The sequence below is a fragment of the Carettochelys insculpta genome, chromosome 28 (assembly GCF_033958435.1).
Source record: "Carettochelys insculpta isolate YL-2023 chromosome 28, ASM3395843v1, whole genome shotgun sequence".
Classification (NCBI taxonomy): domain Eukaryota; kingdom Metazoa; phylum Chordata; order Testudines; family Carettochelyidae; genus Carettochelys; species Carettochelys insculpta.
Window position 1 is genome coordinate 16792162 of NC_134164.1, and position 16028 is coordinate 16808189.

General features: G+C 55.7%; 1 protein-coding gene across 4 annotated transcripts in view; it reads left to right on the forward strand.

The window, feature by feature from the left end:
- ARHGAP27 (Rho GTPase activating protein 27) overlaps positions 1-9941 on the forward strand; it is an 81392-nt gene extending 71451 nt beyond the window's left edge. For all 4 annotated transcript variants that reach the window (XM_074978860.1, XM_074978862.1, XM_074978863.1 and 1 more), the window contains 6 exons: positions 93-218; positions 399-497; positions 1198-1275; positions 3687-3821; positions 4393-4498; positions 5399-9941. In XM_074978860.1, the coding sequence (XP_074834961.1) occupies positions 93-218; positions 399-497; positions 1198-1275; positions 3687-3821; positions 4393-4498; positions 5399-5576 (722 nt within the window). In that variant the 3' untranslated portion in view covers positions 5577-9941. The remainder of the gene's footprint in view (positions 1-92; positions 219-398; positions 498-1197; positions 1276-3686; positions 3822-4392; positions 4499-5398) is intronic.
- Positions 9942-16028: the final 6087 nt, after the last annotated feature.

The window sequence follows — 16028 nt, forward strand, 5'->3', positions numbered from 1 at the left end:
CTGTGTTCTCCCCTCCCCCAGCTTGTGTGCTCAGGGTCAGGTCTGGGCCTCTCTGGCGCTCACTGGGAAACACTTTCCCTTGCTTCCTGCAGCCTCCGGGTCAGCGGCTGGTAGCCTGGGCAGTGAGAGCGACACCAGCAAAGTGCGGAACAGGCTGCGGAAGCTGCTCCAGAAACGGCCCCCACTGCAGTTCCTGCGGGAGCGAGGGTACATCAAAGGTACGGCGAGGGGTAGGGGGGAGAACACCCCTTCTTCCTCGTCTGCAGTTACAAGCAATCCCCCAGCACAGAGGTTTGAGGGCTGCAACCCAGGGTGAGCTGGAGAAAGGGGCATCCTGACCCCCTGGCAGAGTCCTGAGTCACCTGCCTAAAGCCTGGGCTTGTTGGCTTGTTTTGCAGACCAAGTGTTCGGCTGTTCCTTGCAAGTGCTGTGTGAACGGGAGCGGGACACGGTGCCGCAGTTTGTGCAGCAGTGCATCCAGGTGGTGGAACACAGAGGTACCTTCACTCACTCCTACAGTACAGAGTACCCCCACCCCTGGGCCTGCCCCTCTGCCCTGCAGAGCACCCCTCTACCTCTGCATGTGCCCTTCCACCCTGCGCAAGCCCCTCCACCCTGCAGAACACCCCTCTGCCTCTGCACGTGCCCCTCCGCCCTGCAGAGCACCCCTCCACCCTGCACAAGCCCCTCTGTCGTGCAGAATACTCCCTCAGAGAAAGCAGCCCAGAAGTTTCTAAACTGCTTTTCTCATCTCCTCCAAATCTGCCCAGCCTTGCTCCCTCCTGTGTTCTGCCACCACTGCCTCTGCGGATGTGTGGAGACACTGGGCCTGCCCTGATCGCTGCCTCCAAGGCAAGCTGCAGGCATGAGCCTGGTGGGCCCTGCAACTCACTGCTCAGTGCCCCACTGCATTCTGCTGTGTAAGGGAGTGGGGGAGGGCACAGAAGTCCTGAAGAGTTGGGGCCAGACTTGCAGTTCTGGGCCAGGCTTCTCAAGCAGCTTGAGCGCTGAGCGTTGGGAATGTGGCAGCAGGTCTCAGCCCCTGGGCACAGGTGCCAATCTGTCAGGCCCTTTGGAGAAGGCTGGACCTCCCGGCACTTACAGAGCATGCAGCTTGCTTTGTGTGCAACCCTCCCAGTAGGCTCCTGTCTGCCCGTCAGGGGCAACTAACGGGCACTTCGGTTCCTGCTCTCCCAGGTTTGGACATCGATGGACTTTATCGAATAAGTGGAAATCTGGCAACCATCCAGAAACTGCGCTACAAAGTGGACCACGGTAGGCCTGCTGTCAGGGCACTAGCGGCTGCTCTCCTACCGTCCACCGAGGCTTTCACACAGACCTGCCCTGGCCCTTTTAGAACCCTTCTTCTGAGTTTAGAAAGATGGAAACGTAGAATGGGGCAAATTTAATGCTTTGAGAGCCTGGTGGTCATTTGTCATGAGAATGGTGTGTCTGCACCATGCAAAGGGTGTTGTCAAACTGGAGTGAGTTCAGAGCAGTGTCCTAGGGATTGCTCCAGTACAGCTGTTTTGGGAGTTTTCCAGTGAAATGGGAGAGCCCCTGCAGAAGTCTCTTCCTGTTCGCTTGTTCCCATTCATATCCCTGCCAGGGACACTCTGAACGTGGGAGTTTTCCTTCTGGGCTGGAATTAACTTTGCTTTAAGGGGTAAGAATTTAACATTTCAATGTCTCTACATTCAAGATCTGGAGACCCTGCCTCTAGCTTATGAAGCAGGAGGATAAAGGGGGATTTAGTCACAGCCTCCAAGGGCCAGCTCCCACTTTTAGAAGAACTTTGCCCAGTGCCCTTCTCCCAAAGGACAGTGTGGTTCAGGCAGCTGAGGGCTCTTTAACCAGCAGCTAAAAGCACAGCAAGGCCCAGTGAGCAGAACCCAAAGCTAGAAGACCCCACCTGGAAATAGCTGCCCATAGTTAATGGGCAACTAACGGTTGGAATAGCTGGCCTGGGGTGTGATGGGTTCCTCCTCGCTTGGAGCTCTGAGGCTCGGTGTCTCTTTCTTCCCTGCCAAGGAGGAGTTTACAGGTGTGGTGCAGGAATTGCCAAGCGTTTGTGATCACGTTACACATGAGGTCAGGCAAGATCCTCATGGTTCCTTCTAGTCTTAAAATCTGTGGCTGAAGTCCTGCACCCATTGAAGCCAGCAGGAGGCTAGTCATTGACTTCAGTGGGGGCAGGGCATTGCTCCAGCAGCCTCTGAAAGAGGGTAGTAAGACATGCCTAGCAGAGCGTTCTGGGCCCCACCCTTTGGAGCCGGTGTGTGCTTGGAACAGACAAAGTGAGGCCCAAGCATGAGCCAGTCTCCACAGGGCTGGGAATGATCTTGCAGCAGTATCCTGCCCACTGGATACTAAAGGTTCTTGCCCAACTACTATGGGAGAAGCAGCTTGTTCTGGCTCTGCCCCCTTTCCTCTTACTCCCTGTTAGCTGCCCAAGGGTTACGCCTTTGCGGTGGTCCCTTAGCTGTCTCTCAGCAGAGGTGGATGCACCCCATGAGCACTGTGGAGCCAGCAGGACCCTTGGAGTTTTCAGAACTGGGGGAGAAATCAGCAGTGCTAGTAACTCCCTACCTCTGCTCATCTGGCGTCAGGCTGCCCTAGGTGCTGTACAAACACAGAGGCACATTTTATGTACTTTGCCCACTGCACTTGCTGGAATCACTTAAGCTGGTGTTGAGGTGAAGCCACCTCAACATGTGGAATTTAGTCACTGCTTAATTGTACTGCTGCCTAACAGGATAGGGGCAGGGAGCAAACAAGAAACTTTCCAATTCAGACTCCAGTTGGACATTGGAGACAGTGTGATTACACGCATTGCTAATGTCTGCTACCCCCTCCTTTCCCCAGCATAGCTGGGGGCTCTCAGGTGACCCGAAGACTGGGTTGAGATCTCCCTTGAACAATGTAGCACTTCAGTAGCATGGCCCCCTTAGCCCACGGGAGTGCCAGCTCAGGCTGCATCCACACTGCAGCCCAAGGTGTGAGTGCCATGCTGGTGAACACAGCAGGGTAGGTGTTGGGGCACAGATGGGGACACTAGGCATAGAGGTGACTGCTAGTCTCTGGGGAAGCCTGTGCCAGCACGTTCACACTGCTAGTCTTAGCTGTGGTCATGCACGTAAAGCTGGCGGTGTAGCTTTAACAGTGAGGCAGTCCCACCACAGATGAAGCACAGCACAGCTGGCTCCTAGAGCCCCACCGTCCCCTGGAGCTTCTCCATCAGTTTCCTGTGTGAGTGCTGAGCAGGCCCAGCCTGGCCATGTTGGAGAGCAGACAAGAGTGCCCGTTCTGTCCTTCATCTTGGTGAATCTGTCAGGTCATCCAGGCTGACCCCTGCCTGACTCCAGCTAGAGACCCTGGCCCCATCACTGGGCTTGAGCCTTTACTCATGTATGGGTAAAGCATCAGTCCAGAAGGCTCCAGTCTGGAGCTGCAGCCATCAAGAGCCAGTGACTCTTCCCGTCCTTTGGTGGCTTGTCCCAGTGGCTGTCCCCCCAGCTGGTACAAAGGTGTACCTGAGACCTCCATCCCACTCCAGACTCTCAAATTGTGCACTCACCTCCATGCCTGGACCCTGCACACGCATGTGAAGTGGGGCCCAGGGCTGCCTATCTTAACACAGATTCTTAGTGGCCTGGCCCTGCTTCTAACCTGCCTCCCTCCTGCAGATGAGCATCTGGATCTGGAGGATGGCCGGTGGGAGGACGTCCACGTCATCACGGGGGCTTTGAAGCTGTTCTTCCGCGAGCTGCCCGAGCCACTCTTCCCCTTCAGCTACTTCGACAAGTTCATCACGGCGATAAGTATGGGGCGAGAGAAGCCAGGGCCTGCTGGAGCCCTGCAGGGCAGGAGGCAGCCAGCCATCTGCTGTGTTCCTTTGGTGTCCCCAGTCCCACAGCCTGCGCAGCTGCCTGTCTGCTCCAAGGGGCAGCCACATTGCAGCTGGAGGCATGATTTCCAGCATGGCTACATAGCCTGAGCCAGGCTGGGGCTAGCAGCTCTGCCAGATCCCCTGGGTATGTAGTTATTTCGTCTCCTTGCAGGAAGTTGTGGCACCTTGGCCTAGCCACTTGTCAGAGTCCCAGGCCAAGCACACAAGGGCAGGAGCGGGTTTGTCTCTGCAAGGTGGTGCTGTCCCCATGGTACAGCTGGGCAAACAGTGTAGGGGCAGGGCCTCAGCCAGTGGCACCTGCTGTCATTCCAGCAACGTCTGTGGAGCTGTGACAATTTGCACCAGCCCCACGTGTCTCCTGGAGGTCACAAGGCCAGTGGGTGGCAGGGCCAGCTGGGAGCCCAAACCTGCTGATGGCAACCAGAGCCTGACGCCCAGCCCTGCCCGGCTGGACAGTGACCTGGGTTTCCTTCTGGTTGTAGAAATATATGACCAGGCAATGCGCAGCAAGTGCATCCGGGACCTGGTGTGTTCCCTTCCTGAGGCCAACCATGACACCATGAAGGTTCTCTTTCAGCACCTCTGCCGGTGAGTGCTCCCCAGAACCCAGGGCCCTCCACTGGCACAGACCTTTGGGCTTTGATCTGCACAGCCCTCAGCTGCTCGTGTTTCTCTGCTGCATCCGAACACAGCTGCAGAGCAAGTTGGGCCTGAGATCACTGCTCCTGCCTGCAGGCTGGTGCCTCCTCCCTCCCCTTGCTCTCGGGGGGGGCCCCCTTATGAGGTGCTCTTCCTGGCCTGCACCACCGCTGGGCTGTACTGTGTTGACAGCACCAGGGATCTGGCACTATCTTTGGAGGCTCTTCCAGGGCACAGTGCAGCCTGAGGAAGCCAAATCTAAATTGTGGAACCTTGGAAGGGGAGAAGGAAATCAAGTGACTGGTGGGTTCCTTTGTGTGCACACACCTTTCCCAGCAAGTCTCCTCTGGGGGAAGACTTTCACTCCAGGATTTAGCCTTAGTTCCTGGCAGGCCTTTCACAACTCTCATAGACTCCTAGGGAGAAGAGACCTCAGGAGGTCATCAAGTTCAGTCCTTGCTCAGAGCAGGATCAACCCCAACTAAATCCTCCCAGCAAGGGCTTTGTCAAGCCAGGACTTAAAAACCTCTGGGGATGGAGATTCCACCACCTCTCTCAGTAACACCTTCCAGTGCTTCACCATCCTCCTGGTGAAAAAGTTTTTTCTAATAGCCAACCTAGAGATCTCAGATCTTGTCCTGAGTCTAGGTTCCTGCCATTGTCTTCTTTGGCTTGCTGAGCCCTCACCCCTTGGCCCTGCCAGGTTGAGCCCTCACCCTGGCCCTGCCATGCTGCACTGGATTCGTGCCAGGCATGGTTCTGGTCTCCACCCATTCCTGTCAGTAACACACAGGTGCAGCAGTGTGCCCCTGGCAGTTCCCAGCACCTGTCTGTCCTTTCTCCCTCCAGAGTGATCAGTTATAAGGAGCAGAACCGGATGTCAGTGCAGAGCGTAGCGATTGTGTTCGGGCCCACACTCTTGAGACCGGAGACTGACGAGGGAAACATGGCCATGCACATGGTCTTCCAGAACCAGATTGTGGAGCACATCTTGAACCAGTGCAGCTACATCTTCCCCAACAGCTAAACTTGATGGCAAGCTGGAGCCTGCGGTGAGAATACGACATTCGGTCCCTGGCACAGACCATACAGGATGCTGGTGCGTGACACCAAATTGTCACAGCTTGGACTATGGACAATGATGGTGACAACCTTTATTCCAGTGGCAGCGCTGATGCTGGACTGCAGCTCATGGGGTGACTGCACCTTTGGCCACCAGAGCCAGGTGATCAGTTGCCTCCTTCTGGGACGGGCAAATGGAGTCTGAGACAACAGACCCCAGCCCAGTCATTCTGCAAACCCGCGTGCACTGTGGTTGGTCCCAGGCCGAGCCCAGGGCCTCTGAGCTTTCAGCTGGCTGGCTGCTGAGGGGGAGGGTTCTCCATCAGGAGGTGCACAGTCCATCACTGCTGGTGAAAGCAGCCCAGGCAGGGACCGGAGCAGGGGCTAGCCAGTCTCCCATCAGCTGTCTGCCCCATGCCTGCACTGCTGGCACTGCCAGCAAGTGCCACACAGGGGCCCCACTTCCACCCCCTCTCAGCCCCATGTGTCCCTTATGGCCTTGCTGCAGCATCCACCTCCGTGTGCATGTCTGCCCCTCAGCCAAAGCAGCATGGCAGGGCTCCCCCATCCCCCTCCCCCTAGAGAAGCATGTTATGCATGCTGCACTGTAGCCCTTCCTCCTGGGCTCGGTCCTGGAGGGGCACACTGTCCTTTCCACCCCTGCAGCGCCCATCAGCCATTGGGAAATGAACCCTCAATGCCGCCCAAACCATTCTATTGCTGGGAGGCTGAGACAGTGGATTGCAAAGAGCCCCATGCGTAGCAAGAGCCTCTTTCCCTGCCCCACTTTCTGAGCTGCCAAATACTGCTGATGCTCTGCCTGCAAGGACCTTGCACCAGTGTCCACCATCATCCCCTGGTGTCCCACTTTAGTGTTCCCCCCAGCCAAGGCTGTGTTACTGAGACAGCACTTGCCAAGAAGGGGCTCGAATCCATCAGGAAATGCTCCTGCCCATGCCAGGGTGGGGCTCAATGCAAACTCCTCTGGCTGTCTGCATGCTGGGGGCAGCAGAGTCCCTGAGCTGGGTGTTGGAATAGCCAGAGCCTGTTTTAGTGCATTGGCTCAGCTGCCTGGGTCTCCCCGCAGCAGGGTACCTCTGGACTAGGCTAAAAGGGGCCAGCACAGCCAGCCCAAAGCAGCGATGCCTCCCCACAGGGCAGCCAAATGTTGAGCAGAGCAAAGCTGTGCACAAGGCAGGGACCAGGGGCCTCCGAGTCCCACCTGAGCTGGGTTCTGCATGGTCTGGGTCAGGTGAGCATCTCTGCCTTGAATGTACAGCTTCTCCTGCTTCTGCTTCTGGAGCCCAGAGCATGTCTGCCATAGAGCTGGGCTCTCCAGCTGCTGCCCCAGGACAAAACCTGGTCTTGTCTCTCACTCCTCCTGCCCTCTACCTTCCCTTCAGACCCTGCCATCACCCTGACATCTGCTCTGTTCAGAGCTCCCCTTCAGCACCCATCTCCCACAGCACAGCTGCCTTCTTCCCTACAAGCTTCCCCATTGCCAGTGGAGGATGATGGGAGCATCTGCATCTTGGCCATTCACAGACCATGCCCACAGCCCTTCAGTGCTGTCTTATTTATTTTTGCCACAGTTGTGCCCCATTCTCCAGGCCCTACACAAACACAGTGCAGGGTGGGGGCCAGCGGGGCATGCCACTCTTTGCTGGGAAGTTCAAAATGTGATGAAAATTTGTTTGGGTCAAAATTTTGTTTCCCTGGGAATCAAAATATAAGTTGTTTGATTGGGGCCTTTTTTGCACGCCTGGCTCCCCAAACCTGAAAGATGTGGGGGGAGGTGAGGACACCCCTGAAACACTGGCAAGGTGTGGGTTTGATTTGAATTAAACAAGGACAGGTTTCGGGGGGCTGAACTGTAGAGTTTTCATGGGCCAGCATCAAAGGATCCCAGAGCTTCAGTCAGTGAGAAAATACTATGCCAATAAGGTTCCACCCAGCTGCAGTTGTCTGTGCCTGGCCCTGCCCCTAGAGCCGTCCACTCAGCAAACAGGAAGAGAAATGGCAGATTTGCTCAAGGTCACTAGCAGGGTCAGGAAGAGAAACCAGCCTGTGTGGGATGTAAGGGGAGGAGCCCAAGGTGTTGGAGTGAACCATTTGGAGGAGGACCCAGAAGTCAGTCTGTATGCAAGTGACTAGAATGCCGGCTGCAGCAACTAGTTCTCTTAAGAAATAAGCAGTTTAGTTGTAGAAGCAGGGAGCCCACTCCTGCTAGGTGGCACATGGGCCACAACACAGGGTCCAGTTGAGGTGGGCATCAGGATCTGCACTGTGCCCAGCCCATAACATGGTCACTTGTCCAAACTCTGCCCAAGGTCAGATCAGCACTAGATGGTCCTGTCTGGCCTGACCATGGCTAACTCTCCCTGCTGGGATGGCCCACTGGCTCCAGTGGAAAGGCAAATTCCGGTCTGAGCAGGGGCCTGCTGGTTCTCAGTGGCTGGGTTTGCATATGAATGAAATTGGTCACTAGTTTCTCTGGTTGGTCCTGGGCTGAGCATGGTCCTGTCTTACCCATTAGCCAGCTGCAGTCACAACCCAGTCAAGACAATGGTGTGAGACAGAGGAGAGCTGCCCTCTGCGCCCTTTGAAGAGCAGGGAGAGACCGCAAGAATATAAAACCAAGGAGGAGGTGCCACCTGAGACCAGTCAAATAGCTTGGCACTGCCAATGATACTGTGCACCACACCCATCTCCCCCAACATGCCCAGAAGGAACATCTTGAGATGCTGAGACCAACGTGGATGGCCTACAGCCCTCTGCTGCTTAGACAGAACCAAGGCTAGGCTCCCTGTCCAAATGGCAGTGCAGCTCCCTGGACAGGATCCATAGGGGGAGTGGGGTGATCTGACTTTGCCATTGGCCTGCACCTCCACCCTCCTGCACCTGCTCCTGCTCCCTGCCAGCCAGACCCCACACCACAAGCCCACTCCTGCCTGCCCAGATCTTACACTTCCAATCTTGGGCAAAACATGTGACTGCTGTGCCTCAGTTTCCCTTGCCCATCTGTCAGAGATGCTAAGGAACACAATTCGAGCATGACTATCACCGACTGCCTGCTGGCGTACTGAGGGCACAAGCGGGGATTAGGCTGAGGGATGAGCTCTGCAGGGAATGCTGAATGGGCTGAAAGGGGTCTTGATTATATAGAGCAGTGCCAGGCCAGAAATGGCTCCTGTGCTCATCTGGTCTGAGCCCCTGCGTTGTACAGCACATGAAGCCTCACCCAGGTGTTCAGGTTGAGTGATTTAGCCTCTGTGGAGGGCCCTGGAAATGGAAGGTGGTGAGCAGGAGCTGTGAGATGAGGGACCTGGCCCTGGGGTCCCACCACACCCTGCTCTAGAGGAGCAGCTGCAAAGGTGGAGGCTTTGGCTCTGCCTTGAGGGGCTGTTACAGGCAAGCAGCTCTCAGAGCCCAGCAGGCTCAAGTATTAGCAGCTGCAGGGCTCAGCCTCCCCACCTCTGTGTCTGCTGCTGGATAGGCGCAGGGCAGGGAGGTGAGGCAGACACTGCCCCTTCAGGCCCTGCCAGGAAGCAACCTTCCTAGGCAGAGTTTAGGTGTTTCTGCCTACACAAACTGCTCAAGCTAGTGCCCCTGAGGTGGGGAGTTACTTTGATTTCTAAAAAGAGCCATTAACGAGTCCTGTGTGTCTGAAGTGAAATGGTCTGTTCCCAGCTTGGTGAACTCCACAAAGTGAGTGGCTGAAAAAAACTGAGAGTAATTGTCCGTGTTTTCACAGTTGTTTCAATTGCAGGAGTCTGGTGGTGGTAACAAAGATGTTATTAACAGTGCTCTGTGAGAGGGCAACTGAGTGTTCACACAAAGGAACAGCGGTAGGTCTGCTCTAGCCAGCTGTCAGGCAGGGATGTGACACAGGTCCTCCATGGTGACAAACAGCAGAACAAGGAGCAATGGTCTGAAGTAACAGAAGGAGAGGATTAGGTTGGATATTAGGAAAAACTACTTCACCAGGAAGGTGGTGAAGCACTGGAATGCATTACCAAGAGAGGTGGTGGAATCTCCCTGCCTAGAGGTATTTTTTGAGTCTCAGCTTGCAATAGTCCTGGCTGAGATGATTTAGTTGGGATTGATCCTTCTTTGGGCAGGGGTCTGGACTTGATGACCTCCTGAGTCCCTTCCAGCCTTAGGATTCTGTGAGTCTTGGAGAAGATGGGATTAATCTGAGACCCAAAAGGAGAATCAGGAAATGGTTCCTGAAGGGAAGACTGAAAGATGACCTATCCACTAGATGCTTGGCTGGGCTTTTCCTCTAACAAGTTGAAATCTCATGACCTAATAAATGGGTTAGTCTCTAAAACACCACAGGGCCAGTGCCTTTTTTTTTTTTTTTTTGGTGCTGGTACTTGCTGGTACTGAGTACCAGCACCTCGGCAGCCCCAGCTATGGGATTGGCTGGGAGGGGGTGGAACAGGGCAGGTGGAGTACTGGCACTTCTCTTTTTACAAAAAACGTGCTGCCCAGGCCTGCTTGTTAGTGTGTGACATGATGCTGTTACTGGTGGTGTTCCTCAGGGGCCTTCTTGGGCCCAACCTTCATTAGCATTTTTAGTGGCCTTCGTGCAGATAGTTGGCCTGGGCGAATCACAGCTGCAGGCAACCCAAGACTGGGGGGTGGTATTGCCCAGACGGAGGGGGACCAGGCTATCAGCCAGGAGGCACCGGCTGAAAACTGAAGGAATAGGACTGGGCTGATATTTAGTGGTAGTGTGAAGTGCAATGTCATGCGAATGGGGGCCTAACAAGAAGACTTTCTGGTAGGAGGTGGGGCTGGACCAGCTGGCAGAGCAGAAGGAGGAGAAGATGAGAGCTGGGGGCACTGGCTGAGCACAGGATGACTCTGAGCCAGTAGTGTGTGTAGCAAAACTGCCAAAAGCCCAAGGTGGGACACTAGGTGGAGAGGGCTCTGAGTTACTACCCGGACTATGTTCTGAGGTAGCTGCCTGATGGCTCTTGCCCACACTGAGCTGTCCAGTCTATAAGAGGAACTGGTGTGGCTGCCCTACAGCAGCCTCCCCAACCCTCCGATGTCTGGGATTGACAGGGGGTTACCTGGGGATGGGGCGTTACTTGCAGAGAAGTGGGGCTCAGCAGACCAGAAGGGTGGTGTGGCACTGTGCAGTTGTCTGCTGCTCCTGACACCCCATTGCAGAGTGCTGGGTGCAGGGAGGCAACCCCTGCTGTCTTCTCCAGGCCCAGCCCTCGGCTCCAGGTAACCCCTGGGCCCCAGTGCCTGGGAGAAGGGGTTACATGGTGGAGCAGGGCCTGTGCCTCTGGGGTCAGGGTTGTGTCAGGCCCTGTGCCCCCCTCGGGACATTCCTGAGCCCAGTGTCCACAGACAGTTTTGTTGGACTCCTGCTGTGTAACCCAACTGGAGGACCTGCCCAGCCCAGTCCCAGCCCACAGGGTGCCCGGAGCACAGGTCTGCACTCCTGCTAGGCTGCCAGGCTTCCGGCTTTTGACCAGAGTGCCTGGTAGAAAAGGGACCTGGTGCTGGTCAAGGGTGCTACCAGAGTCCACTAGTCCCCATCCCCCCGAACCCTGGAGCAGGGCTGGTCACTGCCAGCTCTGTCTGGCTCCCAGGAAGCTGCCGGCATGCCTGGCCATTAGGGCCAAGGACCACAAAGGGCTTTGTATGGTGTGTCTGCCCCAAGTACCATCTCTGCAGCTCCCATTGGCTGGTAATTATAGTCCATAGGCGCTGCAGGGTGGTGCCTTTAGGCAGGAGCAGCACACAAAGCATGAGGCCTAGGAGCCAGAGGGCCATGCTGGCTGCTTCTGGGCACCATCTGAGGCCCAGAGCTTGCCTCCCACACTCCCCCACACCCAAGCCCAGTGAAAATGAGAGGTCAGGGAGAGTGAGTGGCAGAAGGAGAAGAGATGGAGTGGGCTGGGGGCAGCACGTCTGTGGAGGGGGTGTGGTCTTGTGGAAGAGGGCAGAGCAAATTGTCTGCAGCTAGAAAGTTGGCAGCCCTTGGTCCCATACACAGCCTCAGGAGCCCCCCAGTTACAGGCGTGTCCCTTAGGCGCAGGCCGTGATCTGTCCCCTGCCCTGCCGAGTGCCCTGCTGGCTGGCGAGGCCCAGATCGCTCCATGGCCTGGCATGGGCTAGGGCCAGACAACTGGCTGGTCGCCAAGAACTACAGGCTGCTGTCAGCTTCCAGCACACACAACAGCCTCTCCCCGGGGAGGGGGGCCAGGGAGGCACCGGCCCCATCTCCACGCCCCCACAGCCTGGCCATCCTGCTGTGGCTTCCCCAAGCTGCGGCTACCACAGCAATGAGAGATTGCAGGCCAGTTGCCAGGGTAATGAGGCAGCTTGGGGAGGCCTGGGGTACTGCTGGCATGCTTTGAGCCTGGCGCAGCCCCATGGACTGTGTCCCTTCTGGAGCCGGGCTGGAGGGGGCTGAATCCACTCCTGGGGACACCATCTGGAACAAGGACTGCTCTGGTATGCTGGCTGTGCTCCTGGGGCTGTGGCACTGCAAGTAAGCCTGCTGGAGCGATGGGCAGTGCCCCACTCTGCCAGCTGTGATGAGGTTCCAGGATCCCCAAGCTCTGCACCCCATCCACAGGCAGGAGTAACTCTCACTCAGCAGGTAGAACAAGAAGTTTATTAGGCGACAGAGGCACAGCTCAGTACAGAGGTGCCAGTACAGTCGGCAGAGACAGTCATTCCAACCCCTCCTGGGGAGAGGAGCCCAAGGGGTGTCCCATCTGGGGTCTAGCTTTCCCCCACCCAGGCTGGCCCTCTTCCAACTCCCTCTCCCCACAGCTTCTAACTGCTGCCTCAGCTTCAAACCTCAGCTTGGCTCCTCTCTGTTCTTTGTTCAGGACAGAGATGTTACCTGCCAGCGTAGGTTACAGCCCCGGAGGTGGGGGGTCATCCTTAGCCGCTGCAAGCTGCTTTGTCTGTCTCACACACACATCCAGCCTGACTTTCTCACATGCACCGCCCCCCCCACTCCATCACATCTCTCCCCGCTTCCAGACCAAACTGAGCGGGGTCACTTAGCAGGTGACCTGGGGAAGTTCGGGGCCTTCCCTGCGTGACAGGGCATCAGCTACAGTATTGTTGTTCCCCTTGACATGGACCACCTCCATGTCATAGTCCTGCAGGAGGAGACTCCGCTGCAGGAGCTTGGCGTTGGCCCCTTTCATGTGATGCAGCCAGGTCAGGTGTGAGTGATCGATGTACATGGTGAAACGTAATCCAGAAATGTCCGGCTGCAGCTTCCCCATAGCCCACACCATGGCCAGACATTCCTTTTTGTATGGCCATGTAGTTCTGCTCCGGGGGCAGCAGCTTCTTGCTCAGGTACTCGATGGGATGTCTCTCCCCCTTGTCATTCACCTGCATTAGCACAGTGCCCACCCCACATCTGAGGCAACGGTGAACACCATGAAGGGCTTGTCGAAGTCTGGATTTGCCTGCACTGGGGCCCTAGCCAGAACCTCCTTCAGCACACAGAGGGCCTCTTGTCACTGCTCGGTCCAGACCACCTTGTTCAGGCTTTCCCTTCTTACACAGCTCCGTGAGGGGGCTGCAATGGAGCTAAAGTGGGGCTCAAACCTCCAGTAGTGCCGCACCATCCCAATGAAGGCCTGGACCTGCTTCTTAGTCTGGGGTATTGGCCAATGTCTGACAGCCTCCACTTTAGCTGGTTCGGGCTTTAAGCAGCCATTACCCACCTTGTGGTCCAGGTAGGTCACCGCAGTCATTTCCACCTTGTACTTCTCTGCCTTGATAGTCAGCCCAGCCTTCTGAAGTCGGTCCAGCATCTGGTTGATCTGGGACACATGGTCCTCCCACATTTGGCTGAAGACACAAATGTCATCAATGTGAACTTGTAGAGCCTGACCAGGGTGATAAAAGCAGATGTTAGCTTGGCACCTGGATCCAGCAGCACTTGCCGATACCCCTTGGTGAGATAGTGGACTCCCCTCAGCTTGCCCAGGAGGTCATCAGGCCTGGACATAGGGGAGACATTGGACACTGTGATAGCACTGAGCTTGCGACAGTCCACACAAAACGGGATTGACCCATCCTTTCTGAAGACCAGCACCATGGGAGAGGCCCAGGAACTGGAGGATCACCACTAGTGCCAGCATGTCTTGGACCTCCTGTTTTAGGTTCTGGGCTGTTTTCCCTATGGCTCTGAATGGTGTAGGCTTTACAGGAGGGTGGGCACCTCTCTTTTCAGTGAACAGCCAGATTAGTGAACCCAGGTCAGTCAGAGAACAACCATTGCTGTGATCGCAGCACCTCCCTGATCTCTGTCTGCTGGGCAGGGGTCAGCTCGTCAGAGAAGGAAATAGATTCCAGCAAGGTGTCAGCTCCAGTCCCAATGAACAGATCCACCAAGAGATCATCCCCTATGCCCCTCCCAGTGCCTGCATACAGCCGGCACCAAATTCTCCCTGTTCCAGTGCGGTTTCATCATGGTGATGTGGTTCACCCAGTGGCTGAGCCCAGTTTGACAGTTCCACCACATAGTTGATACCTAGTTCAGCTATTTGATGACCAAGAAGGGGCTGTCCCAGGTAGCTTGCAGCGTGTCCTGCTGCATGGGTAGGAGACCCATCACCTGGTCCCCAGTGGCATTTTCCTTGGGTCCTGGACAGATTCTGGGGTTCTCTCTGCCCAGGTGCATGAACTCAGCAAGCTTTTTGCAGAAGGCCAATACACACTGCACCACCAATTCCCCTCCATGAGTGGCCTTCTCCACCCACTTGTCTCTGAGCAAGTCCAGGGGTCCCCGCACTTTCCTCCTGTACAGCAGCTCAAATGGGAGAACCCTGTGGATTTCTTGGGCACATCCCTGTATGTGAACAGCAGGTGGGGTAAGTCCTTGTTCTAGTCTTGCAGGTGCTGGTTCATAAAGGTTTTCAGCATCTGCTTTAGGGTCCCATTGAACCTCTCCACGAGCATTGCAGCAGGGCTGACATGCAGTTGGACCCCTGGTCAGCAAGGACCTCCTTGTGAAACTCCACCCTGCTGAAAATGGACAGCAGCACATCTGCCACAGTATCAGCCTGGAAAGAGGCCAGAGCCACCAACTCAGGGTAGCAAGTGGCAATATCTACCACTATGAGAACATGTTTTTCCCAGATCTGGTTGCCTTATTGAAGGCACCCACTACATCCATAGCCACTTTCTGGAAAGGCTCCTCTATGGTGGGCAGCGGTTACAGGGCTGCCTTCCCCACCCTCTGCAAGGGGTTGCAGGACTGGCAATACCAATGGACAGCAGCAAAGACTCCCAGCTAGAAAAAGTTCTGTAAAAACCTCTGCTTGGTGCACTGGAGCCCTTGGTGTCCTGCTAGCGGGACGTCATGGACCAGGTACAGCAGCCTGCAGGGGTACTTTTGGGGAACTACCAGCTGCCTTTGCACCCCCCACAGCTCCACTTCCCCAGTGGGAACCCATTTCTGATATAGGAATCCCTTTTCCCACAGGAATTGCTCCCCGCAGCCACAATTTATACAGCCCAAGCTGGACCCCAGTTGGCAGCTAATTGCCTCAGCTGGTGGCTCCACATCGCAGCCCTACCCCAGGGCTGGGTTCAACCCCTACTGGGGCAGACTCCCCCTCATAGTCTGACTTTGGTAGCAGGATTACCATGCTCCAGAGCAGTGGGTCTCAACTTATTTAGCATTGTGTATCCACATACTACCTGTATGGCCCTGAGGATGTCACAGGCAGCTTCAGCCATGTGCTAGTTGGGCTGCAAGTGGCTGGCAGGCTGTGCATTGCTCCAGGGAGAGCAGACTACAAAGAGGGCTAGCATCACCCTGTGGCCATTTGTTCTCTCTTCTCAAGATGTCCAAGGCAAGGGAGACTCGGGCTGGGAGTGCAGCTGAATGGTCTTATGGCAGAAAATGGCACAGAGGATGATGGGATGACATCGAAATGAGCTCACAGGAGAGGCTTGGGAACAGTGGGTCAGGCTTATCTTGCTCCTGGGGTTTGGCATCATAAGGACTCTGACACCATGGTCTGCATTCATGGGTTCTGCTGCGAAGAGGGTAAAGAGACATAGGCCCAGTAAGTCACCAACAGCTCTTTGGAAATTGGCATACATACGCCCTTAGTTTAGCCAAGTTTCACAGCTTTCATATCCTTCCAAGCGCCAAAGCCGGGCCTGGGATAAGCTTCTTTCCCTGCAAACTGGTTTGTGGGTCCGTGACGAAGTGAAGGGGGGCAGAGGGTGAGGATTTTATTCCCCTGATTAGGTTGCATGTGTTTCCCTACTGTCCTGTAGCAATTTGAGGTGTGTGCCTCAGTTTCCACAGGCACAGAATCAAGACGTAATGGGGTTGGGAGTTTTAGTGTGATGACTTCTCACACATAGGCAGTGGCCCTCCCTGCTCTTTGTAATCTAA